The sequence below is a fragment of the Brachionichthys hirsutus genome, chromosome 22, assembly GCF_040956055.1.
Source record: "Brachionichthys hirsutus isolate HB-005 chromosome 22, CSIRO-AGI_Bhir_v1, whole genome shotgun sequence".
NCBI classification, from domain to species: Eukaryota; Metazoa; Chordata; class Actinopteri; order Lophiiformes; family Brachionichthyidae; genus Brachionichthys; species Brachionichthys hirsutus.
In genome coordinates this window covers 8,969,916-8,997,907 of record NC_090918.1, presented here as the reverse complement: position 1 = coordinate 8,997,907, position 27,992 = coordinate 8,969,916, and the positions used below count along the sequence as shown (strand labels likewise).

The 27,992-nt window shown below is 50.2% G+C and overlaps 1 protein-coding gene across 2 annotated transcripts; it reads right to left on the bottom strand.

Moving 5' to 3' along the window:
• Positions 1-201: 201 nt before the first annotated feature.
• Positions 202-26,822, bottom strand: lrp6 (low density lipoprotein receptor-related protein 6). Of its 2 annotated transcripts, XM_068755042.1 has the most exons (24): positions 26,804-26,822; positions 23,664-23,750; positions 21,371-21,767; positions 15,493-15,690; positions 15,228-15,424; positions 15,012-15,143; positions 13,946-14,342; positions 12,878-13,049; positions 11,711-11,927; positions 9,327-9,616; positions 8,842-9,068; positions 7,967-8,151; positions 7,570-7,896; positions 7,020-7,222; positions 6,624-6,835; positions 6,326-6,516; positions 5,653-5,862; positions 5,454-5,579; positions 5,150-5,386; positions 3,664-3,774; positions 3,351-3,581; positions 3,142-3,278; positions 2,967-3,064; positions 202-2,660 (listed from the first exon to the last, which is right to left on the bottom strand). In XM_068755042.1, exons 1-24 carry the CDS (start codon positions 26,820-26,822, stop codon positions 2,369-2,371), a joined length of 4,893 nt encoding a protein of 1,630 aa, XP_068611143.1. In that variant the 3' UTR covers positions 202-2,368. The 2 variants fall into 2 exon arrangements, with proteins under 2 accessions (XP_068611143.1, XP_068611144.1); XM_068755043.1 differs by lacking the exon at positions 26,804-26,822 and having other exon boundaries at positions 3,664-3,776; positions 5,143-5,386; positions 23,664-23,920.
• Positions 26,823-27,992: the final 1,170 nt, after the last annotated feature.

Genomic DNA, 27,992 nt, shown 5'->3' with positions numbered 1-27,992 from the left:
CTTCCGTCTCGGGGTGTCTTGTCCTTCGGGTGGACCAGCTTCCGTCTCGGGGTGTCTTGTCCTTCGGGTGGACCAGCTTCCGTCTCGGGGTGTCTTGTCCTTCGGGTGGACCAGCTCAAATAGAATCAGTAATTCTCTCATTCTGTTTCAGCATCGTTGTCATTCTCGGATCAATCAGCACAGACGAGTTCAAAGTTCACTCACTTTATATCAGCAAAAAGAATCAACCAGCACGAGTTACAACAGCTTATGGTGGCTGCTGATTGGCTGAACAGGCCCAACTGGTGATCGGGTAAAGCAGTCATCATATAAAACAGTTAGGAAACTCCTAAACGATCCCCGAGCACCATGAGATCAATGATGTACATTTAAACGTGACATCACTTCCTGTTGACCTCAGAGAAAGGATGGAAACAGCAACACTTCAAACGACCTCATCTTTTCACTTTCTTGGAGCGTCTTCTACCGTCTGTCTCGATCTGCAGAAAGTCCGTTCCAGGTCAAAGAACCAAGCGTGTGGACCGTGGTGTCGCCCAGAGGGCAACCGATGGTAACCATGGTTACCACTGAATTACTCGAGAAACGTTCCTGCTTTTGGAAGGTCACATTTTATTGAACGATAAAAATGATTGGCTTGTGTTCTGGAATCCACGGGACCGGTTTCACAGGACCGTCAGCTGATCCGACATAAAACGCCTTCGAACCAGAAGAGAACTTTGAAGGGCCTGAAGGAACCGCAGGTGCTCTCGAGGTACACCTGGGCGTCGTCTTTCAGACGCAACTTTCCTCCTGCTGCACGACGGAAAGGAAGTTTTGTACGTAAAAACATCAAAGTCCAGTAAAGTGCAGGCAGAGAATGAGAACGTCTCCAAAATGTCTGAATTCACGAGAGCAGGCATCTGAGAAGAAGCCTGAAAGTACCAGCGAGGAAGAGGCAGCCGGGCCCGTGATGAAGCGGACCTCGTTGCTGCAATCAAAGGCGGACCCTGATGTGGTCTCACAGGCCTCAGAAGGCAGGACTAGTAGAACCTCACATCTGGATTCTTCAACCAATCCAGACTGACCGGACCCCGCTGGTGGCGTTTCTCTCTGCTACAGAACCATCAGGCGGTTCTGCTCATCAAGGCAGCAGGACGGACGCCGCCACTCGCCTGGTCGCCGACTTCAAACACCAGAGGGACCGATGGGGGGGGGGGGGGGGGTTCCATTTGAGATTGTCGGCGTACGTTTGGAGTAGAAAAACACGAGGCAATATAAAAACAAGACGGAATGGAAAGTACTGCAATGATAGATTTACAAGGATCCTATATAGCTTTTAAATACGTTACTACACAATATGTGGTACAAAAATACTATTGAGCATTTAGTGGGTACTTGTACTTCCCCAATCCGATATGAAGACGTTGAATTGTTCAGGCACAAGATCGGGTTCCTGGGGGGAACAAAACATTTTGGTTTCAGTCTGAACATCGAGGGGGTCCGACGGACGCAAGATGTGCTAACCCCCAACCAACGACCTTCATCCCACAGAGCAGACGGGGAGGTGAACCAACAACCAACATCCCACAGAGCAGACGGGGAGGTGAACCAACAACCAACATCCCACAGAGCAGACGAGGAGGTGAACCAACGACCATCATCCCACAGAGCAGACGGGGAGGTGAACCAACGACCAACATCCCACAGAGCAGACGAGGAGGTGAACCAACGACCTTCATCCCACAGAGCAGACGGGGAGGTGAACCAACAACCAACATCCCACAGAGCAGACGGGGAGGTGAACCAACAACCAACATCCCACAGAGCAGACGGGGAGGTGAACCAACAACCAACATCCCACAGAGCAGACGAGGAGGTGAACCAACGACCAACATCCCACAGAGCAGACGGGGAGGTGAACCAACGACCATCATCCCACAGAGCAGACGGGGAGGTGAACCAACAACCAACATCCCACAGAGCAGACGAGGAGGTGAACCAACGACCATCATCCCACAGAGCAGACGAGGAGGTGAACCAACGACCAACATCCCACAGAGCAGACGGGGAGGTGAACCAACGACCTCTTCTTCTGTTAAATTTCATCCTGTGCTTTTTGTCCTTCCTGCTTTAAGGCAACTTATATTTGTGATTTTAATAAAACCTTTTCTTAAAAAATGTACAAATTTCTGAGTAGAAATCTGGAGGACAGTAAACGCCGTATAGAAAATATATAAATATGCTTTTCTCTGTTTCAATGTACAAAAGTTCTACAGCTCCGAGTTTTCCTTTTTATCCTCCTGCTTCAGTCTCTTTCCCATTTTTAACCTCATTTACGCACAATTGCTATTTACATTGAGGGGGCGGAGCTGTGTGGAAGGGGCGGGGCTCATGAAGAGTCAGTGCAGGGCGATGGCGGCGGCGGGTAGAGGTGATGCGAGTAGCTGCGTTCGGTGTAAGGTGACGGCGGGCAGCTCTCACAGTTCTCCTCCGCCGACAGGTACTGGCTGCGAGGTGTGGGCGGGGGGGGGAACGGCTCAGAGTCACTGGTGTAGCCCTTGGCGCCGGCGGCACTCGACTTCAGCGGCGCCCGTCGTCCCGGCGTGTAATCGCTGTCACAAACATCCGTACTGCAGGGCGTGGTGGGAGGAGCAAAGTGGCGGTAGGTGTAGGGCTGGTAGCTGAGACACAAACGACAGAGCAGTCAGGAGCAGAGACACAGACGGGGACTTCCTGTCTACAATCGTTACCTGGCAACCAACAGGCTAGCTAGTTAGACTTGATGCTAAGCCTTAGCATTTATATACAGATCTTCCCACATGCTACCTTTGCTAACCTTGATGCGAAGCTAAGATAATTAGCTCCTGATTGTAGTTTCATATTTAGCCGACAGTTATTGTTTGTTTTCTTCAGTAAATGTGAGGCTCCAGCCAGCCAGCAGTGGGCTAGCTTAGCTTAGCATAAATAGCAGCCTGCCTCTGACGCACCTGTAGGAGCGGTGAGTCGACGGACTATTGGACGAATAACCGAACTCCATCGTGTACTGAGAGCGAACTGTAGCAGGAGACGGAGGAGGATTCAGGATCTAGAAAACCAAACATCAATCACAGATCAATACAGCTGTTAACAGTCGGATTATTGATCGATCGTCGGGGGGCTCACCGGGGGGAAGTAGGCTCCCTTGGTGCTGGACGAGCTGCTGGACGAGGCTCCGGTGACGTGAGCGCGGTCATACGGTGGCCCGCTGCTCCCTCCCATGATGCTGAGCGAGCCAATCACAGACTTCCCTCTGGACATACCTGCCGATGACAAAACCGGCGTGAGTCCTGTCCATCACGCAGGTGAGTGGAGTGCCGCGCCGCACGGCGTACCTGGCAGCGAGCTGGACAGCGAGCTCGGGTGTGGCACGTATCCCAGCGGCACCGACGAAGGCCCGTGAACCACAAAGTCGTTGGTGACGGTCTCGCCATCGTCTTTCATCTGCGGACAGAGGACCCGCTGACACACGAAATACACCGCGCCCACGACAAACAACGTCATGACCACGCCCACGATGGAAACGATGGTGTTGTTGGGTGCAGGCGGCGGCTCCTCTGTCGGATCTGGAACCAGAGAAGGAGGTCGTTCAGTGCCCCCCCAGACAACACACGTTTGGGATTGCTGTTTGGTGGAGGCGGGACTCACAGCAGCCAATCTCGTCGGAGTTGTCGGGACAGTCCGTGTTGTGGTCACACTTTTTGTGTTTGCCGATGCACTGATCATTTGAGCAGGCGAACTGGTCCGGAGGACAGCGGACTACAACAACAACAACAACAACAACAACAACAACAACAGTCGTCAAAGATCCTCCAAGAGGAGACGCCCCACTTGTACTGTACTACATGCTACTGTGTGACTGTACTTGTACTGTACTACATGCTACTGTGACTGTACTTGTACTGTATTACATGCTACTGTGTGACTGTACTTGTACTGTATTACATGCTACTGTGACTGTACTTGTACTGTAACACATGCTACTGTGTGACTGTACTTGTACTGTAATACATGCTACTGTGTGACTGTACTTGTACTGTAATACATGCTACTGTGTGACTGTACTTGTACTGTAACACATGCTACTGTGTGACTGTACTTGTACTGTAACACATGCTACTGTGTGACTGTACTTGTACTGTAATACATGCTACTGTGTGACTGTACTTGTACTGTAATACATGCTACTGTGTGACTGTACTTGTACTGTAACACATGCTACTGTGTGACTGTACTTGTACTGTAATACATGCTACTGTGTGACTGTACTTGTACTGTAATACATGCTACTGTGACTGTACTTGTACTGTAACACATGCTACTGTGTGACTGTACTTGTACTGTAACACATGCTACTGTGTGACTGTACTTGTACTGTAATACATGCTACTGTGTGACTGTACTTGTACTGTAATACATGCTACTGTGTGACTGTACTTGTACTGTAACACATGCTACTGTGTGACTGTACTTGTACTGTAATACATGCTACTGTGACTGTACTTGTACTGTAACACATGCTACTGTGTGACTGTACTTGTACTGTAACACATGCTACTGTGTGACTGTACTTGTACTGTAACACATGCTACTGTGTGACTGTACTTGTACTGTAACACATGCTACTGTGTGACTGTACTTGTACTGTAATACATGCTACTGTGTGACTGTACTTGTACTGTAACACATGCTACTGTGTGACTGTACTTGTACTGTAATACATGCTACTGTGTGACTGTACTTGTACTGTAACACATGCTACTGTGACTGTACTTGTACTGTAACACATGCTACTGTGTGACTGTACTTGTACTGTAATACATGCTACTGTGTGACTGTACTTGTACTGTAATACATGCTACTGTGTGACTGTACTTGTACTGTAACACATGCTACTGTGTGACTGTACTTGTACTGTAACACATGCTACTGTGTGACTGTACTTGTACTGTAACACATGCTACTGTGTGACTGTACTTGTACTGTAACACATGCTACTGTGTGACTGTACTTGTACTGTAACACATGCTACTGTGTGACTGTACTTGTACTGTAACACATGCTACTGTGTGACTGTACCTGTACTCTAACATTCTATCTAATAAATATCTTCATCATCATCACCATGTCTCACCTTCACACTTGTTCTCGTCGGAGCGGTCCTGACAGTTGACCTCGCCGTTGCAGCGCAGGCTCAGGTCGACGCACTGCCGGCTGTCGCACTGGAACTCTGACTCCGAGCAGACGGGACAGTCGTCCTCGTCGCTACTGTCGTCACACTCGGGGTAACCGTCACACCTCCACGCCTGAGGGATGCAGTCCACCTCGCCCGACGTGCAGGAGAACTGCTCCGGGGAACAGGTCGGGGGCTCTGAGGGGAGGAGTCGGTCACTCGCCCATGACAACCAGAAGACGAACCCGATTTAACTGTACCTCACCTCCACAGGAGAGCTCGTCCTGTAGCAGCACCAGGTGGACGGGACAGGAGCAGCGGGTCGTCCCGTCTCCCTTCACGATGCAGATGTGGGAGCAGCCGCCGTTGTCCAAGGTGCACGGGTGTTTACCTGCAGAATGTCAGAAGGAGCGTTGCAGTTATTCCGCCGGCGACCCCGCCCTGCTCCTGTCCAGTCGACTCACTGTACTCTCTCATGTCCAGCTCGTGGACGGCGTGGATGTCGCTCAGATAGGCGATGCGAGCCTGAATCTTGGTGCGCCCCTCTCTGGTGGTCTTGTCAATCCGTTCGATCATCTGCTGCTGTTTGTCGATCCAGTACAGGTGATTCCCAAACACAGTCAGACCCACCGGCTGCAGGATGTTGGAGTCCGCGATCACAATCCGATTGGCTCCTGAATTATTTCAAAACAAAGGATGGGAAAAAAGCCCCCAAAAAACAAAGTTGTCGGGAAAAGGTTCAGGAACTAAGACAACAAAACGGGTGAGAAACTGAAGGGAGGCAGGAGGGGGGACAGCGACAGACTGAGGTCAGATCAAAACAGGAATAAGAGCTTGAAGCGTGAACACAACCCTAAAGCCTGATTTAGTCCTACGAAGTCTTCTTTCGTTTCTGCCAGTTTCACCAGAACCAGCGGTTTGAGACCGGAACACGGAGAAAGAGTTAAAATTGAGCTCCAATAGGTTTAGTGACCGAGGAACTCCAGAACGGAAAACGGCAGCAACACGGTTCCTGTTTCTGATGAAGACGAGACTTTGAGCTTCCATTTGCTCAGTTCCCTATTTGCATAGTAAAATAGGGCAAAATGAGCAAAAACTGCTGGCACGCAGTTTGTCCCCCCGTCCCCCCAGGCTCACCTGACAGGTCGCTGCTCTCAATGCGTCGCAGGTCCGAGTCCACCCAGAACAGCTTGCCCACCTCATTATCGATGGCCAGAGCCACGGGTTTCCCCAAACCGCTAAAGAACAGCATCTCTCGCTCCGTCCCGTCCAGCGCCGCCCTCTCAATCTTTGGAGAACGTTCCAGCAGGTTGGTGAAGTACATGTACCTGCAAGACAAGAGGAAACTCAGAAGGTATGTCTTCCACCCTTTGTCTCTATAGCAACAGCAGATATCAGAGCCGTCCCGGCGCTAAGTGAGAGGCGGGACACCCACCCTCGCTCGGCGTTGACGACGATGGCTCTGGGTTTGTCATGCTCTCCTCTCAGAACCACGCCCACCCTGCTGCCGTCCGTCCGGGTCACGTTGATGACGTTGGTGACCTCGCTGGTCCAGTAGATGAAGCGGCTGTAGATATCGATGCTCAGGTCGTACAGCTGCAGACCCTGAGTGGGTCCAACCAGAGAGCTGGACACCACCGTCGTGCTCTGTGTTGGACAAATGGACAATCATCATTCATCCCTGTTCTATGCTGCATGACGTACGTATGTACCGCCCTGATCTATAACAAGCATGGGGGAGAAGCCCCGTTTCCCCAACAACCGTGAAGCGGACTTCTTCTCCCTTGCATCTTGCTGCAAGTGAAACAATTTGCATCTCGACTCTTTGGACCTGGTTTCCGTCCTCCTGAGCGCGGCGGATGACGTTCTGCTTGGAATCGATCCAGTACAGCTGCTTGTCCAGCGGGTCGTAGTCGATGGCCCGGACGTTCCTCAGACTGTGGATGGGCAGGATGATGTCAGGACTCTGCTGCTCGTCCACCACCATCCGGTTGATGGCGCTTTTCTGGCTAAACAGCAGGAAGGAAGTCGGAGCTGGAAGTGAAGCAGGAAAACGTCAGAGGCCGTGTCGTCACCCTCGCTAAGGGCTGGCGCTGGTTTTGCATTGAGTTGATCTGGGATGTTTAAAAAGCAACTGTTAGCAGCTAGCAGCTAGCAGCTCTCAGCAGGCCACTCAAAGAGAAAGGAAGTGCTGCTGGACCAACGTTCACTAGACGCTGCTGTCGTCGTAGTTTTTATTTTGGTGTTTCAGCCAAAGTAAAAACAAGCGTCTCTGCGGGGGAGCTCAATGGACGCCACAACGAGGGCTTTAGCGCCTTGGTTTTCACACATCTTTTTAAAAATGGAGATGGAGGCTCATTTTGTGGGGGGCAGGGTCTTACCGCTGCACGTCTTGTTGTCATAGTTGAGGGAGAAGTGGGCGGGGCAGCTACACACAAAGCTGCTGACTGGAACGGCGAGGCAGAGGTGGGAGCAGTGTCCGTTGGTGGAGGCACAGGCGTTCCAGCCACCCTGTCTGGAGGAGTGGAAGACTAGGATGTCCATGACATAGTCCAGGTGGCCCTGGATGATGGTGCGGTTCTGTCCACTGGTCTTGTTGGCCCGCTCGATGCTGCGCTGGCTCCAATCCGTCCAGTAGATGTAGTCCTGGTACTGGGTGAGGCCAAAGGGATGCGGGAGATCATCGGCTATCACCTCACGACCCTGACCTGCAGGAAGGACAGGAGCGATGAGACGATTGGTCGATTCAATTCAACTTCCGGATGCTTCGATTCTTACCAAGCATGTTGGACGACTCGATGAGTGTGGTATCCAGGTCAGTCCAGTACAGTCGCCGTTCCGCGTAGTCGATGGTGAGCCCATTGGCTCGACCCACATCGGCCACCAGAGTGATCCGTCCCGTCCCGTCCATCGCTGCCCGGTCGATCTTCGGCTTCCCACCCCATTCGGTCCAGTACATGTACCTGGTGACACAAACACGAGGCTCATCAGACCCTGTACAGGGAACAGGAACGCACACCACCGAGACGCTTTAGCCGCTCTGTGGGTCACAGGTGTTGCTGGAGCCCCTCACCTGGCTACAAGCGAAAGGTGGGGTACACTCCTGAAGCGTAGACAGCGCATCGCGGGCCAACACGCACACACTACGGACAATTTAACGCTTGCATTGGTGTAAAATTGAAATTAATATTTAACTCAGTGACGTTAAGATATCTATAACCCAAACGTTCACTGCAAACCCTGACACTGAAACCCGCCTCTCTTCAACGGCAATAAGATGGTAGGAGCACGCCTTTTGTTCCTAAAGAAAGAAGAGACTTTAATCTTTCATTCCGTGTTTCGTCATAGTGAAGAATATTCTGTGGGAAGCTGGCATTACATATTTTTGACAATCTAAAAAAACGCAAAGTATTCTGACAACATCAATGAGTAAAGCAGTGAATGATTGTTAAATACTCTTTGGCTGTAGTCAAAGGACAGCCTTTAGAGACAAACAGAAATGTAGACCATCTTCAATACCGCAGAACATGAGACATGAAACCCAATGAAAGTAGAGTAACAGAATGAAGATCATGTACACCATCTGGCTCGTCTTCATCGCTGATAGACCAAACACAGAACTTTTCCAGTGTTCACCACACATTCTTCCTCACCCTTCAGCAGGATCCAGAGCCAGAGCTCGTGGACTGTCCAGGTCCTTCCATACCAGGACCTGCCGGTGTTGCCCGTCCAATTTGGCTACCTCAATGCGGTTGGTTCCTGTGTCGGCCCAGTACAGGTTCTTTCCCAGCCAGTCAACTGCCATCCCCTCAGGGTAGTCCAGACCAAATTCCACCACATGCTCCAGAGCACTGCCGTTCATGAAGGCCCGGCTGATGGTCTACCGGAGAACACAAGAGACCAGAACCATCAGCGGTCAGGGTCTACAAACCAGGCTGAACCACCATGGAGAAAAAGAATGGAGTGAAAGAAGAAAGAGAACAAGCAGGAGTTACAAAGAGGAGAAAAAGAAGGACAGGAGTGTGCACGAGTCGAAGAAAGGAATGAAAGAATGAGGAAAGGAGAAAGAAGAACAAAGGAGTAAAAGGATAATGAGAAGAATGTTACAGGTCCAGCCAATCAGCAGGCCTGTCTTCACCTTGAGGGTGATGTCCGTCCAGTAGATGCGGTTGTCTGTGATGTCAAAGTCAAGCGCTGATGCCTCCTTGACGCCGGTGAGTGGAATGGCCACATTGTTGTTGTTGGTCTCCAGGGAGATGCGGCGGATGTCCGTGTGGCGAGAAAACAGCAGAAAGGCCTCAGGGACAATGCATGTCCTCATGTCAGCAATAAGTTCAAGTCCGATGGGACACCCACACTGGACGCCCTGAGGCTTATAGAGGCAGAGGTGGCTGCAGCCACCGTTATTCTTTGCACAGGGGTTTGTACCTGAGGACAGCGGGGCCACAGGTGAGTTATGGAGACAACAGGTTTCTTAAAACAAAAAGACATTAATCTTTAGCATTAAAAACATTGCTGGTGGAAGGAAAACCAGAACCTTATTCTGTTTAGAATTATTAATTTAAAATAACATCTGCAAAATCAGGAAAAAAGCCAAGATATCTTCAACACTGAACTCACGTTAGCTACAGTGTTTGAGGCCTGCTAACATTAGCTACAGTGCTTGAGGCCTGCAACGTTGGCTACAGTGTTTGAGGCCTGCCGACGTTAGCTACAGTGTTTGAGGCCTGCCGACGTTAGCTACAGTGTTTGAGGCCTGCCGACGTTAGCTACAGTGTTTGAGGCCCGCCGACGTTAGCTACAGTGTTTGAGGCCCGCCGACGTTAGCTACAGTGTTTGAGGCCCGCCGACGTTAGCTACAGCGTTTGAGACCTGCCGACGTTAGCTACAGCGTTTGAGGCCTGCCGACGTTAGCTACAGCGTTTGAGACCCGCCGACGTTAGCTACAGTGTTTGAGGCCTGCCGACGTTAGCTACAGTGTTTGAGGCCTGCCGACGTTAGCTACAGTGTTTGAGGCCCGCCGACGTTAGCTACAGTGTTTGAGGCCCGCCGACGTTAGCTACAGTGTTTGAGGCCCGCCGACGTTAGGTACAGCGTTTGAGACCTGCCGACGTTAGCTACAGCGTTTGAGGCCTGCCGACGTTAGCTACAGCGTTTGAGGCCTGCCGACGTTAGCTACAGCGTTTGAGGCCCGCCGACGTTAGCTACAGCGTTTGAGACCCGCCGACGTTAGCTACAGCGTTTGAGACCCGCCGACGTTAGCTACAGTGTTTGAGGCCTGCCGACGTTAGCTACAGTGTTTGAGGCCTGCCGACGTTAGCTACAGTGTTTGAGGCCCGCCGACGTTAGCTACAGTGTTTGAGGCCCGCCGACGTTAGCTACAGCGTTTGAGACCTGCCGACGTTAGCTACAGCGTTTGAGGCCCGCCGACGTTAGCTACAGCGTTTGAGGCCCGCCGACGTTAGCTACAGCGTTTGAGGCCCGCCGACGTTAGCTACAGCGTTTGAGACCCGCCGACGTTAGCTACAGCGTTTGAGACCCGCCGACGTTAGCTACAGCGTTTGAGACCCGCCGACGTTAGCTACAGCGTTTGAGGCCCGCCGACGTTAGCTACAGTGTTTGAGGCCCGCCGACGTTAGCTACAGTGTTTGAGGCCCGCCGACGCTAGCTACAGTGTTTGAGGCCCGCCGACGTTAGCTAGTGTTTGAGGCCCGCCGACGTTAGCTACAGTGTTTGAGGCCTGCCGACGTTAGCTACAGTGTTTGAGGCCTGCCGACGTTAGCTACAGCGTTTGAGACCCGCCGACGTCAGCTACAGTGTTTGAGGCCTGCCGACGTTAGCCACAGTGTTTGAGGCCCGCCGACGTTAGATACAGTGCTTGAGGCCCGCCGACGTTAGCTACAGCGTTTGAGACCTGCCGACGTTAGCTACAGTGTTTGAGGCCCGCCGACGTTAGCTACAGTGTTTGAGGCCCGCCGACGTTAGCTACAGTGTTTGAGGCCTGCCGACGTTAGCTACAGTGTTTGAGGCCTGCCGACGTTAGCTACAGTGTTTGAGGCCCGCCGACGTTAGCCACAGTGTTTGAGGCCCGCTGACGTCAGCTACAGTGTTTGAGGCCCGCTGACGTTAGCTACAGTGTTTGAGGCCCGCCGACGTTAGCTACAGTGTTTGAGGCCCGCCGACGTTAGCTACAGTGTTTGAGGCCCGCCGACGTTAGCTACAGTGTTTGAGGCCCGCCGACGTTAGCTACAGTGTTTGAGGCCCGCCGACGTTAGCTACAGTGTTTGAGGCCCGCCGACGTTAGCTACAGTGTTTGAGGCCCGCCGACGTTAGCTACAGTGTTTGAGGCCCGCTGACGTTAGCTACAGTGTTTGAGGCCCGCTGACGTTAGCTACAGTGTTTGAGGCCCGCCGACGTTAGCTACAGTGTTTGAGGCCTGCTAACGTAGCTACAGTGATTGATACATATATCCTGCAGCCAGACCTGTACTCCGATCTGTGCCGGTCTGGACCCTGAACTCACCGGAGACCTGGTGGACATAGGTGGCCTTGAGCCCCATGAGGTCCGGCAGTTGGTCAATAATGAACTCTCTCTCCGCAGTGCGTTTGTGGACACGTTCAATGCTGCGGCGCTGCCAGTCGGTCCAGTAGATGAAGTCACCCAACAGAGTGAAACCAAAGATGTGAGGCAGTTTGTCCTCCACCAGCACCCGTCTCCCGGTCCCATCCACATCCATCACCTGAGACACAAACAGGAGGGTCAACGCCCTGAGCATGACCAGCTGGCAGCATCCTTGATTCAGATTTAAGAGACATTCATTTTCATCATTTTCCAAATGCAGCAAAGAGCATTTCGTAATCCACTCCTCCTCAATGGGCATCGTCATGGCGACCAGAATGAATCAGAGCTTTAAAGGGTGGCAGAATTGTTTTGCTCTTATGTATTTATCTCGTTTTTACAGTAACTGTCAGAGTTTATTTTCATCTTTATTTATTTTTGTCCTGAAGGAATATTGTCCTGTTAGTACTTGATTAAATAAATCAATAAAGAGGCAGACACACCTGTCATCATCTAAGGCTCAGCATTGTAATCAATTGCGATACAAGAAACGGTGTCTGATCAGATGATAATGGTGAAAGGAAACCCATGAAAAAGAGTTTCCGTCAGTCGTATCTCAGATACGCAGAGACGTGAAGCCTCGGAGGACAAATGTCAGGAATCCAGAGGCCCAAAACCATCAACACAAGGCAGCGATGTGATTGGCCGATCCAAAGAAGCCCCAGCATGGCCAACGCACACACAGCGTTTAAATATAAAATGAAGTTTCCATCCTCAGCTCTTCGGTTGCTTTAGCAGCTGCAGCGGCGCCGGTTTCAGATTCAGGTCTATTCTAAACGGGGCCGCCCGCAGCTCGAGTGCAGGCCGCAATCGGAACCAGATGTGGAATCACGCTGCAAAGTACAGGCTCCTCCCCGCTCCCCCCGCCCCCCATCACCACCTTTCAGGGGCCTGGGGTGACGCTGAAACGAAAACTCCCTCAGGAAAATAACAGATAAAGTTGCTTATCAATATTAAAATCAGGCCGTTTTATCTTCCAGCTTGAAGCTGACATGATCAGAATAAACAAGTTGTCATTTTATTCTGGCGGAGCATCATCAGGCTCCTCCCATCCCCCAGGTGAACACCCACCTCAATTTTGTCGGTCTTGGCATCGCCCCAGTAGATTTTTTGCTGGTCATAGTCCAGGGCAAGGCCGTTGGGCCACCCCAGCGACGTATTGACCATCACCATCCGCTCCATCCCGTCCAGATCCGCACGCTCAATCTTCGGCACCTCGCCCCAGTCGGTCCAGTACATGTACCTGGAAACGGACATCAATCAGTGAGGGAGCTAGCGATATCAGTGTCCCAGAAGTCTCCGAGCAAACGTCGGTAACCCCCGAAGACCTCTCAAAATACAGTGGAACCTCGGTTCTCCAACATCATTTGTTCCATAATCATAATAATTTGTCTCAAACAGCTGCTGCAGGACAGCGTCCCTCATTTCTGTCTCAAACAGCTGCTGCAGGACAGCGTCCCTCATTTCTGTCTCCAACAGATGCTGCAGGACAGCGTCCCTCACTTCTGTCTCCAACAGATGCTGCAGGACAGCGTCCCTCATTTCTGTCTCCAACAGATGCTGCAGGACAGCGTCCCTCATTTCTGTCTCCAACAGATGCTGCAGGACAGCGTCCCTCATTTCTGTCTCCAACAGATGCTGCAGGACAGCGTCCCTCACTTCTGTCTCCAACAGGTGTGTCAGAAACAGTAGCAAAAGGGGGACACTCAGTTCACACACACCTACGGCAGGTCGACCCACCTCAGTTCAGAACCTTATTTGTCCCAAGTCTAGCAGACCACACAGCCGTCCACAAACACAATAAATAAATAAATAACCTGACCGACTCATTTTAAACTCCATTTGATCTGTCCGAGTTGTTGGAGAACCGAGGTTCCGCTGATCCGTATTTTAATGCTAGAGTTGTTGGAGAACCGAGGTTCCGCTGATCCGTATTTTAATGCTAGAGTTGTTGGAGAACCGAGGTTCCGCTGATCCGTATTTTAATGCTAGAGTTGTTGGAGAACCGAGGTTCCGCTGATCCGTATTTTAATGCTAGAGTTGTTGGAGAACCGAGGTTCCGCTGATCCGTATTTTAATGCTAGAGTTGTTGGAGAACCGAGGTTCCGCTGATCCGTATTTTAATGCCGACACACTTACCCAGCCACGGGATCTAGTACGATGGCTCTCGGCTCATCCAGGTCTTCAGAGATCAGGATCTTACGCATGGTTCCGTTGAGCCGGGTCACCTCGATGCGGTCCGTTCCAGTGTCTGTCCAGTAGAGGTTGCGTGCGATCCAGTCCACGGCGATCCCATCGGGGTGATTCACCTGGGACGTGACCAGGAACTGGGCGTCGCTGCCGTCCAGCAGCGAGCGGCGGATGGCCTTCACGTCGTCATCCGTCCAGTAGACGTATCCCTCCACCGGGTCGTAGTCAATAGCGATGGCGTGGCGAATGTCCTCCACCTGCAGGACGATGTCCGTGAAGTCCGGCGTGTCCAGAGAGATGCGGCGCAGGTCTGTCCGCCGAGCCAGCAGCAGCATCTGAGTCGCTCCTAAGGGACAACACAGAGTCCTAAGAAGACAGCAGCTGGTCCCCCGGAAAGACAAGACGCCCGAGACAGCAGCTGGTCCCCCGGAAAGACAAGACGCCCGAGACAGATGCTGGTCCACCGGAAAGACAAGACGCCCGAGACAGATGCTGGTCCACCGGAAAGACAAGACGCCCGAGACAGATGCTGGTCCACCGGAAAGACAAGACGCCCGAGACAGATGCTGGTCCACCGGAAAGACAAGACGCCCGAGACAGATGCTGGTCCACCGGAAAGACAAGACGCCCGAGACAGATGCCGGTCCACCCGGAAAGACAAGACACCCGAGACATCCCCCGGTCGCTCAGGAGGGGGGGGGGGGGGTTGTGCTCTGCTGGGGCTCGTAACGTATGTGCTGTGTTTTTTCAGTAGGTGTGAGTGCTCTGTCGCCAGTCCCCTCTCGGACCGGGTGACAGTCTCCGCCTCCTTACGCCCGCCCCCTTATTAAGACCTGCCTCGTGCCTCTGAATGTGTTGAGAGTAAGGGGGGGGGGGCGCCTGAGGTTCTGCCTGTGGGACTGCGTGTTCGGATGGTAGAAGCATTAAACCCACCTCCGTCAGAGGTGGAACCAAACTACTGAAATATGGACCACAGTTCTATCAGAACAGGACACGAGGTGTGACGTGTCCTCACCTTCTCTGCAGGTCTTCCCGTCATCCAGCAGCTGTACCCCGGTGGGACAGGCACACCGGTAGAAGGGCGAGAGTGGGGACAGCAGACACAGGTGGGAACATCCTCCGTTGTTCGTAGAGCAGGGGCTGCTCACTGCGACACAGAGCACGCCGTCAGGGTCAGGATGCCCCGGGGCATGTTGGGCCCGGGACCCAGGACCCGGGACGCTCTACTCACCCACGTTCTGCCTCTTAGCACTGAAGACGTGGATGTCCATTGGGGAGAATATGTCCGAGTGGACGACGCGCTGCTGGCCCCCGGTCTGTTTGCTACATGAATGGATGGAGTGGGTGTTCCAGTCGGTCCAGAACAAAGTGTCCTCGTACAGGGTGAGGGCAAACGGGTGGGGCAGCTCCCCTCTGACCACCACCTCCCTGAAACAGAGACATTTATTACCGGCTCTAATAACACGGAGTCAGGTGAGCTGACGTGAAGCCGGTACCTGGAGGAACCGTCCAGGTTGCAGCGGTGGATGAAGTTGTGTTTGGCGTCGGCCCAGTAGAGCTTCAGCTGGCTGTAGTCCAGCGTCAGCCCATTGGGCCAGTAGATCTCTTTGTCAATGATCATGGAGCGATTATTCCCGTCCATCCCCGCCCTCTCGATCTTTGGGATCTCGCCCCAGTCGGTCCAGTACATGAACCTGAGAAGACAGGAACATGGCATCAGGGCAACCAGACTAACCCAGTAACAACCAGTAGAGGGCAGCAGCACGCCTCGTCTGCTTTATCCACAGAAGAAGAAGCAGCGCCACCACCTGTCTCTCGAAGGTTGACATGTAAAAATAAGGTTCTAGTTCCAAAGGGAACCAGATGTTTGCAGCAGATGAGGCTTTGAAACATCAGGCGACACCCTCTTCAAAAACAATGGAATGATTGATTAGACAACAATAAAAACAGAAGAGGAGGAGGAGCCTGTGATGAATGATCCATTTATTCAGGCCATATCTGTGTGAAGGAATGAACAAGCCTCTCCATCTCAGAGTCCAGATCCAGATCCAGATCCACCTCACTGCTCAACTAAACAGCAAGAAAGAAGTTTCAAAAGAAGAGCACGAATAACTGCTGTCCAACGGGGCCGAGCCTTCCAGCGGCTTTTCTTAAAGAGGTTCTGGAGCTGGAGGAAGTCCGCTTCAGAGCAAAGACGGGCCGAGCCGAGCCGAGGTCACCAGCGCTGCAAACATTATGAAGCAACGTTTAGAAAGCTGCCATCAGAAGGAGATTACACTATCACACAGGCAGCTTATGGTAGACCTCTAGCAGAACCACTAACAGGGCTGCTGGGGCCCCCCAGACAAAGACCTGAACTGATGGGCTAACTCCAACAGGCAGCTGGTTGGGTTTCACCGCTAACAAAGCAGAACCTGAGCAGCTAGCTGGGACACAAACAACCTGCAGCTCCAGGTAAAACGTCTCCGCACAGATGGAAAGCATTCCCAGACAACAATGCAGCCGAGGCGGGCCGGAGAGGGGAGGAAGCCTGGAGCGAGCAGAACCACAATCCCCTCGCCACAAGAGCCGCTTTGTGTTCGGTACCTGATGCATTCATCATCTCGCTGAACTCAGTCCAGATCTGCGTTCCAGGGTGGATTTGGAGAACCAGTTCTGCTCAAAGGCTCAACCACAGGCCCACGGAACCCAAATCAATACCACTCAGATGGAGCACAGAAAGCAGATCCATCAGATTCTGTTCCTGTTTTAAGCTGCGTCCTGCATCATCAGCATAAATACTGAATATTAATAACTTTCCTTCAGCCTCGCAGCAGATCACGAGCGCTAGCTACGACCCTTCTGACGGCCGTTAGCATGTAGCTAGTACTTCTTCTGGTTTTGGTGCAGGTGGTGGATGCTCTCTTCATAGAGTCCAATCTCAGCTTCCAGCTGGGTCCAGATGAAACCCAGCGGACTCAGTTATTTTCCTTAACGGCTCATGGTCTTAAAGAATGTTCTTCATTGTTCATGTAAAGAAATGGAGCAACCATTGAAAATATTTCAACCAAACAAACCTCATTTGTACTTAGTTCGACACACATAGCAGTCAGTCTGCCACTTGATGCACCCGGGAAATCCAAAGCAGAGGTCAGGAGGTCGTCCGCCTCTGTGAGATCATCAAACACACTGACGTAAGGTCAGGTTGTAAGGTCAGCTTCTTTGCTTCACTCCTACAGTCTGGTGTATTTGGGTTGACCAGCCCAAATATGTATGAAAGGTCGTACGAGTGTTCCTGTCAGCGTCTGAGTGGGGGAAGGAAAAGTCAAATGGGCTGGATAAGGGTAGACATATAAAAGGCAGTTAGCCCCAAATCAACCTAAAAAAGGAGGATTTCCCAGCTTGAAGGCAACAGGTAAGCTGCCCACATCAACATCAAGCAACTCAGCATGACATGAGGGGCCATTTCAAACGAGGGACGGGCGACACGTCCTCTAAACTTCAGCAGAATGTCATCACTCCTTACTTTAAAGGTTGCATGATCAATACAAGAGAAACAACCATCAAATCAATGTGATGCTGAACCAATCGTTGAATACAGATTGAACTTGTTTACGTTTGTGTATCAGACACCGTCCAATCACAGGAGGCGCTGGGGTGGGTTCATCTCCCGCGCCACGTTAGATCAAAAGCTGAAAGCCGAGAGACGACAGAGACAGAGCGATGCTGATGGGCTCACATCCCGACCCCACCCCTCTGGAGGAGCAGGAGGGCACGTCACAACATCTATGACTGGATGAAGGACATCTGTGACTGGATGAAGGACATCTATGACTGGATGAAGGACATCTATGACTGGATAAAGGACATCTGTGACTGGATGAAGGACATCTGTGACTGGATGAAGGACATCTGTGACTGGATGAAGGACATCTGTGACTGGATGAAGGACATCTGTGACTGGATGAAGGACATCTGTGACTGGATGAAGGACATCTGTGACTGGATGAAGGACATCTGTGACTGGATGAAGGGCATCTGTGACTGGATGAAGGACATCTATGACTGGATAAAGGACATCTGTGACTGGATGAAGGACATCTGTGACTGGATGAAGGACATCTATGACTGGATGAAGGACATCTATGACTGGATGAAGGACATCTGTGACTGGATGAAGGACATCTATGACTGGATGAAGGACATCTGTGACTGGATGAAGGACATCTATGACTGGATAAAGGACATCTGTGACTGGATGAAGGACATCTATGACTGGATGAAGGACATCTATGACTGGATGAAGGACATCTGTGACTGGATGAAGGACATCTGTGACTGGATGAAGGACATCTATGACTGGATGAAGGACATCTATGACTGGATGAAGGACATCTATGACTGGATGAAGGACATCTATGACTGGATGAAGGACATCTATGACTGGATGAAGGACATCTGTGACTGGATGAAGGACATCTGTGACTGGATGAAGGACATCTGTGACTGGATGAAGGACATCTGTGACTGGATGAAGGACATCTGTGACTGGATGAAGGACATCTGTGACTGGATGAAGGACATCTGTGACTGGATGAAGGACATCTGTGACTGGATGAAGGACATCTATGACTGGATGAAGGACATCTGTGACTGGATGAAGGACATCTATGACTGGATGAAGGACATCTGTGACTGGATGAAGGACATCTATGACTGGATGAAGGACATCTATGACTGGATGAAGGACATCTATGACTGGATGAAGGACATCTATGACTGGATGAAGGACATCTGTGACTGGATGAAGGACATCTGTGACTGGATGAAGGACATCTGTGACTGGATGAAGGACATCTGTGACTGGATGAAGGACATCTATGACTGGATGAAGGACATCTATGACTGGATGAAGGACATCTATGACTGGATGAAGGACATCTGTGACTGGATGAAGGACATCTGTGACTGGATGAAGGACATCTGTGACTGGATGAAGGACATCTGTGACTGGATGAAGGACATCTATGACTGGATAAAGGACATCTGTGACTGGATGAAGGACATCTGTGACTGGATGAAGGACATCTATGACTGGATGAAGGACATCTATGACTGGATGAAGGACATCTGTGACTGGATGAAGGACATCTGTGACTGGATGAAGGACATCTGTGACTGGATGAAGGACATCTGTGACTGGATGAAGGACATCTGTGACTGGATGAAGGACATCTATGACTGGATAAAGGACATCTGTGACTGGATGAAGGACATCTGTGACTGGATGAAGGACATCTGTGACTGGATGAAGGACATCTATGACTGGATGAAGGACATCTATGACTGGATGAAGGACATCTGTGACTGGATGAAGGACATCTATGACTGGATGAAGGACATCTATGACTGGATGAAGGACATCTGTGACTGGATGAAGGACATCTATGACTGGATGAAGGACATCTATGACTGGATGAAGGACATCTGTGACTGGATGAAGGACATCTATGACTGGATGAAGGACATCTATGACTGGATGAAGGACATCTATGACTGGATGAAGGACATCTATGACTGGATGAAGGACATCTATGACCCAGCCAATCTGGATCTCAAGTCACCGGAGAAAGTAGCTAAAATAATGCTAGCTAGCCTAGCTGCCAACAGCAGACGTCTTTGCAAAGAATGAAGCAGAAGAGGCCTCTCAAATGCAACCTAATACGTAGCACAGGTAGCACAGGTAGCATGGTTAGCACGGCTAGCAGCAGCTAGCGTAGCACAGCCAGTGTCTCCCTTGAGCCGGTCCCAAGAACAGATAAATGCAGGATTGCTGCAGGAACGGCATCCAGCATAAAACATTTCCAGAGATAAGAATGCAAGAATCGTGTGCAGGCAGGCTGGAAGGGGGGGGGGGGGGGGGGGGTATCAGGTGTCTCTGTGATAGGACGAAGGGACAGGTCTACAAGACAGTGGTGAGCACAGCCATGACGGACGGCTTAGAGACAGTGGTGAGGACAGCATGATGGACGGCTTAGAGACAGTGGTGAGGACAGCCATGATGGACGGCTTAGAGACAGTGGTGAGGACAGCCATGATGGACGGCTGAGAGACAGTGGTGAGGACAGCCATGATGGACGGCTTAGAGACAGTGGTGAGGACAGCATGATGGACGGCTTAGAGACAGTGGTGAGGACAGCCATGATGGACGGCTTAGAGACAGTGGTGAGGACAGCCATGATGGACGGCTTAGAGACAGTGGTGAGGACAGCCATGATGGACGGCTGAGAGACAGTGGTGAGGACAGCCATGATGGACGGCTTAGAGACAGTGGTGAGGACAGCCATGATGGACGGCTTAGAGACAGTGGTGAGGACAGCATGATGGACGGCTTAGAGACAGTGGTGAGGACAGCCATGATGGACGGCTTAGAGACAGTGGTGAGGACAGCCATGATGGACGGCTTAGAGACAGTGGTGAGGACAGCCATGATGGACGGCTTAGAGACAGTGGTGAGGACAGCCATGATGGACGGCTGAGAGACAGTGGTGAGGACAGCCATGATGGACGGCTTAGAGACAGGAGGCGGAGCTAGAAGGGGAGGAGATGAAGATGCTGAGGTTCTCCTTGGGAGGGACCAGGTTGGACAGGATTAGAAATGAGACAATAAGAGGGACAGTGAAGGTTAGACGTTTTGGAGACAAGGTCAGAGAGACCAGACTTCAATGGTTTGGACATGTCCAGAGGAGAGACAGGGACTATATCGGTAGAAGGATGCTGAGGATGGAACTACCAGGGAACAGGACTAGAGGACGACCCAGGAGAAGAGACATGGACGCAGTGAGGGAGGACATGAGTGGCTGGTGTTGGGGAGGACGATGCAAAGGACAGGGTGAAGCGGAGAACTTTGGGTTGCTGTGGCAACCCCCCAGGGGACAAGATGAAAGAGAAAGAAGAATTCAAGAGTCCAACCTCATCATGGTTCTGGACAGACAGGCAGTCTTAATGCTAACGTTAGCTTAGCTTGTGGCACATATAACTTGAGATCCAGATGTTTCCAGTGATGTAACAGGAAGTAACGGTGAACTGGGAGCATCCTCCACTCATCACCACAAGAGGACGAAGCTGCAACCGAGCCTGATCCTGATCCAGATCCAAGCAAAGCAGTAGGAACACACCCGTCCTCTTTTTCCAGGAACTAGAGCCTCGGGCTCTACCAGGACCAGGACCAGGACCAGGACCAGGACTGCACGAGGTCACCCCAGTGGTTGAAGCCCCAGTTCCCTCAGCCTACATGTTGATGTATCCTTGAGCTAGTAATCAAAGCCCACCTTCTCCCCGAGGGGGGGGGGGGGGGGCAGAGAACACACGTCACACCACGTCTCACAGACTCACCCTCGTTCTGGATCTAAAGCGATGGCCCTCGGCTGGTCCAGCTCCTGCCAGAACAAAACTTTCCTCAGAGACCCATCCAGCTCTGCCACCTCGATCCGATTGGTTTCTGAATCCGTCCAGTAAAGTTTACTCCCCAACCAATCGCAGGCCAGTCCATCTGGGGACGCCAGTCCCGGGACCACTATCTGGATGGCGCTGGCCCCCGACTGGTTGAAGACGGTGCGTTTAATGGCCTCCTCGCTCACGTCGCTCCAGTAGATGAGACCCTGGGAGTAGACGTAGTCCACGGCGGCGGCGTCCTCCAGACCCCCCACCACCACCGTGGCGTTAGCCTTTCCGTGGGCCGCGTCCACGAGCCGGAGGTCCCGCCTGTTTGCGTACAGCAGCAGAGGCACAGCTGGAGGACAAAAGACATAAAAGGTGTTACAAAGAAGAAAAAAGAATGACTCGGCACTGAATGGATCAACATTAGCGGATTGATCGGGGTCGATCATTAGATACAATGAACCCTCTGCTGATGCAGCTGAACTATCTACTTCCTTTCTGCTGACCTTGCCCCCCCCCCCCCGGCTCACTTTCACTTCTCCAAATATTTACTGCATCATCACAGCCGCCGACCTTCCAGGAGGATGTTTCAATCAGACCCGCCGTTCTCCAGAGTCCTTTGAGGGCTTCAGGCTTTTCCAAATTTCCCACAATGCATTCCTGGCGGCCATATCGAAAGGCTGCGTTTACACGCCGTGTTATTGATCGTCCATCCAGTGATACGTGTGCTATTATAAACCGTCACAATTGCAGTGGGAGAGAAAATAAGAGCTTTTATGGGTTCCTCGGCTCAGCAGAACAGAAGAGTGAACGGCTTGCTGCGTAACCGATCCAATGACCAACTGTATTCAGGAAAATGTCATAGATATCGATGCAATATCGCAATAAATGAAGCCCACATCCCATTAAATCGACGCTAGCCTGAAGCCCTGTGGTCCGACACTGGATGCTCCGAGGACAAGCTAATGCTAACACTGTTAGAAAAGATGTTGTTTATTTTGGCTTGAAATAGATGTAACCTAATATATTCGTTTAGTACTACATTTCACAGCACATTGTGGAAAGCGTGAGTTTACTTGTCCTTTGAATCTTTTACAGATAATCTGTAATGATATTTTATAGCCTTGCAATTACAGCGAGCTGGACGTTAGATTGATTATCGTGATTTCTACAGCTTCTGTCACTTCCAGTGATAGAATGATAAATATTCACTCGATTGAAAGGATTTCAAGTTTGTTCTTTCACACATCCGTATTCAACCTGTTATCCGGGGCGGGGTCGCAAGGGGGGGGACAGCAGCATCAGCAGACTTCCCTCTCCCCGGCCACTTCTTCCAGCTCATCCGGGGGAAACCCGAGGCATTGGTTTCAACATTTAAATTAAAAGGATCAAATTATTTCCACCTCATTTTAAAGAGTCTTCTAAATCACTGTATTAAAAAAATCTGATCATTAAATTGTTAGTTTGAGCCTAAAATATGGTAAATGTAAATTTAAAACTATTCCAGTGGTTATTGAATGTCATGATTTTATTTGTGGGGGTTTTATTTACCCATCTTTCCTTTAAAGTTTAAAATATTGTAATGGTTTATTCTGGTTTTAATTAACCTAACATCTTAGGTTAATTTCTAATGTGTGTGTTATTTCTCAGTAAATTAATCTTTATTATTGAAATGTTTTGATACTTTACAAAAGTTACACAAAACATATATAGTCTATAGATAGCAAAATATTTATTTTGTTGAGCCTTTAACACTTAAAAGAAGGTTTATCAATTGAAAATGATCTCTGTCCTGTTAGAATGCTAACAAATGAGCTTTTATCCAAATAGAGGCAGTTAGCGTCGCTAGCATGAGACTTGTAGCATTTGTTATGCTAGCTGCTGCGCCAATCAGCTCAGAGTGTTTAAGTTCATAATTTGAGGTTTGTCGACGTACAGCCGCATTAAAGTCAGAAAAAGAACTCATCCCGTTCGGAAAGAGGGGCCCAGGAGAGACTACCGGGCAGGAACGAGGCCCGGACGGACATTCCTGCAGCTAACAGGCTAGTTGTGGTTTCATGCGCTGCTCCTGCGGCTAACAGGCACGCAAAGGTAGCGGGATGGCTAGCTAACGTTAGCATCGCCCTGAAGAGATCAAAGCGGGCCAGACCCGGACGGGGGTCCACAAATACACAAATAGCAACTGTGAACAAGTCGTTAACGCAACTCACGCAAGACAAGTCCAGTAACGGCGGACACACAAACTCACCTCTAATGAGCGAACAGAAGCTACACAACAACAGACTCCGCAGCACGACCCCCATCTTCCTGCTGTCGTCGGCCCGGCCACCGCGGCCTCCTCAGCGGCCTCCTCGGCGGCCTCCTCAGCGCTGTACTCCCATCGCTGCCGGTGAAAATGCTTCGATCCAACAATATTAAGTTCGAACTCAGCAACGATGTCCCTTAAATCGTCCTCACTTCCATCCTGGCTGCCCGCTAGGCGATCAGCATTGTCCTGCAGGAGATCCGTCTCCTTCCGCTGTGAGGGATCTTCCTCCTTGCTCCTCCTCCTCCTCCTCCTCCTCCTCCTCCGCTTTCTATTGTTGTTATGATTCCATTCTCTCACGCTAGCGCTTTCTCCTCACATCAAAAAGGTAGCGGGTTCGAATCCTATCTGTTTACTCCAAATGGGGGTTGTCTGTGAGCGGATGGGCTGGCGACGCGTCCGAGGTGTACCCCGCATCTCGCCCATCGTCTCACGTCAGCATCAGCTGCTGCTGAACCAGCCTCACATTCCTGCCCCCATTGATTGACGTGATATTGCACGTTTCACCAATTATTTAGAGTTGTGATCATTTGTGACGTTCTATTATTATTGGATGTTTTCCCATTTCACTGCAGATGCAGGATGTGGAGTGAGAGGATCAGGACCCGTTGAACACGGTCTGTTTGTCCTTGTCCCTCTGTGGCGTCTTCCCGAGCACATAAGTTGGAAGTGTCCGGGGTAGGACACATCGTTCCTTGGGAGGGGAGGGAGTATGGAAGCTAATTAAAATGAAAAACCATTTTAATTTTAATTAGTACAGATTTGCTTCCAATGGGAGCAGCAGAGTTCATGACCCTTTGGAGCGCTTTCCTCTCTGCAGCCACACAGTGAGTGTGGACGCTCCCATGAGACAGGACACCAGCAGGTCCCGGGCGGAGTCCCTGGTGAGCCTTCTTGGTGATAGCTGGTGTTTTAGTTCTCCATTTCAGACCATCGTGGAGGTGTACGCCCAGGAACCTCCGTTGATGATGAGGGGTTGGATGTCTGTTCTCTTCCTCTTCCTCCTTGGTCTGTGAGATGTTCAGGACTAGGCTCTTCTCTGCACACCAAGCTGCCAGCCCCCCCCCCCCTACCGGTACTCAGACTTGTCTCCTCCTGGATCAGTAGCTTAATGTCCCTGCACATTAACGCTGTGGAAGGACTTGTCACTTTGTCACTTTTTAATTTTGTGTATATATTTACTTTAAGTTGAATGAATGTGTGTTGTGTGCCTCGAGCTGGGACCTGAGTGCTGTTTTTCGTTCGTGCATGAGAGTGTATGAATGACATTAAAGATTTCTTGATTCTTGATTCTTGATTCTTGATCCTCAGGCGCATTGATTATGTGTGTCATCAATGCACCGATCACATTAGCTACTAAATAAAAGTGAATGACTGATCCAGCCAGAGGCCACAGCAGAATCTCAATGTAGTTTCACTTGAACAGAATGATTGATCCACCTGCAGTCCTGCGGAGCTCACCTTTCATCATCCTGATTGGGGGGGGGGGTCCGGGGAACGCTACAGACGGTGGATCAAGCGTTTAAGTGCTACTTTTATTGTCGACAATATTAGAACCAAAACTGCCATGGGCAAAGAAAACAAAGAGCAGCAGAGAAAATTCACTTTGAAGTCAGACGATAAACGCTCAATAAATATTGATCCGTGGTCCAGCAGCTCCGCGGCGTCTCCAGCCCAGCAGGAGTCAGGGATAAAGTGGGAGTTTATTTAATAGAACCTGTCATTGAGCAGGTTACCATGGTAACAGACCCGCATCTTAAGTTACCATGGTAACAGAACCAGAGTTTTCACTAAACTCACTTCCTGGAACGGACCCCAGAAGCTGTTCAGAAATAAAATACCAACACAAAAGAAAAATAATCACATTTTTAATCCGTACAATAACAAAACGTCAAAGTCCAAAATTATGCAAAAGCATCACTTCACAAAACAAGACCCAACTATTAGCATCCATGAAATCAATGAAGATAATTAGTGTCAGCGTACACAGGAGAGCCAGGCTGCTGCTGCCCCCTGCTGGTCAAACCACAGAACAACAGCCTCCTCTCAGGCTGACGTAACATACAAACGGACGGATTGTAGGAAAATAGTGCGCGGCAAGTGTACCTGTGAAAAACCATCTAACATTTAAGAAGAAGCCCATCATATGTATAAAAACACAGGATACAATAGTGTATCGAATATTTAAAGAGTTGCATCAGGCAGGCTGAAACACTGACCCCACGGCCAATGAATGGCCGTCTGCTTGCCGGCTCAACCAATCCAGAGCAGTCTGATGACTTCAGATGCTTCCTGAGATCCAGGGAAATATTGCTGTTTGTTCTTCTTCACTGGAAGCTTGAACGGAGCTAAATCAACCAATCAGCAGGAGGCTGAGAAAGACGAAGGCCATGATGACCCTAACCTGTTACCTGATTCAAGCAAATTGAAGCAAAAATCAGAATTCAGGGAAAAGTCCAAAATAATTAGAGGAAAAAAATTTGAGATGAAAAACAAGCAGCCTCCATTCTAAACTGAAATTAATAAATTTACAGGAAAAGCTCAACAATAAAATGCTCCTTCATTTAATTAGCAGTTAGCTCAAACCTCATTTAGATATTTATTATTTTGAGTTTGACGTGAGTTAGGCAGGTTTATTTCATTTTGGCTGCAGGATGGAGGAAGGACCGTGTCAAAGGTCACACGACTGTGTTTGTGAAACAAATGTCAGCCAATCGCTCTACTTGTTTGGAGGAATTAAGCGTGATGCTTCCCTGCGCTGCATTATTGTTATTTATAGCCGACCGGTCTGACTGCACTGACTGTTTCACCTGCTAAAACTCAAGGTTTTGTCGTCTTGGATGAAGAACATGATGAAGTTAACAACCGGCCAATGGGAATGGAGTTTCTTCCCATAGTGCTGAAACGAACTGTGATTTTGTGCTGACAGAAAATGTCTTCAATTATTATATTATATTATAAGTTGAAGTCTCAATAATTGTCCTTCACAGCTCTCATCCTAAAAACCATGCCCAATGAAGATTTTGCTCGTCTTCCTCACACCTCATAGTGCAGGTCGTTGAGCTCCAGTCTCGTGTAGTGACGTCTGTCAAAGGACTCCATCGCCTTGCGTCCGCCGACGGCCATCACCAGCGTCAGTATGGCGAGCCCCAGCACCGTGAAGGCCACCACGCCGGTCTTCATCGGCCCCTGTTCCGCCGCCGCTTTAGCCCGCCCAATGCTCGAGTTCTGGAGGGCGGGGCGGGACTGGGCTTCGTCTTTGGGAACAACGAGCAGGCTTGGTGCTGCTGTTGGACTGGTCGGAGATAAATCAGCGGTGCTAGTAGTGAGGCGGCTCGTACTAGACGAAGTAGTGGTGGTTGAAGTAGTAGCAGTAGTGGTGGTAGTTGTACTAGTGGGAGTCATTGTAGGAGTAGTACTAGCAGTGGTGGTTGTACTAGTGGGAGTCATTGTAGGAGTAGTACTAGTAGTGGTAGTTGTACTAGTGGGAGTCATTGTAGGAGTAGTACTAGTAGTGGTGGTTGCACTAGTGGGAGTCGTTGTATGAGTAGTACTAGTAGTGGTGGTTGTACTAGTGGGAGTCATTGTAGGAGTAGTACTAGTAGTGGTAGTTGTACTAGTGGGAGTCATTGTAGGAGTAGTACTAGTAGTGGTAGTTGTACTAGTGGGAGTCATTGTAGGAGTAGTACTAGTAGTGGTGGTTGTACTAGTGGGAGTCGTTGTATGAGTAGTACTAGTAGTGGTGGTTGTACTATTAGGAGTCGTTGTATGAGTAGTACTAGTAGTGGTGGTTGTACTAGTGGGAGTCGTTGTATGAGTAGTACTAGTAGTGGTGGTTGTACTATTAGGAGTCGCTGTATGAGTAGCACTAGTAGTGGTGGTTGTACTATTGGGAGTCGCTGTATGAGTAGTACTAGTAGTGGTGGTTGTACTATTAGGAGTCGCTGTATGAGTAGCACTAGTAGTGGTGGTTGTACTATTGGGAGTCGCTGTATGAGTAGTACTAGTAGTGGTGGTTGTACTATTAGGAGTCGCTGTATGAGTAGCACTAGTAGTGGTGGTTGTACTATTAGGAGTCGCTGTATGAGTAGCACTAGTAGTGGTGGTTGTACTATTGGGAGTCGCTGTATGAGTAGTACTAGTAGTGGTGGTTGTTGTTGGAGTAGCACTAGTAGTGGTGGTTGTACTAGTGGGAGTCGTATGAGTAGTACTAGTATTGGTGGTTGTACTACTGGGAGTCATTGTAGGAGTAGTACTAGTAGTGGTGGTAGT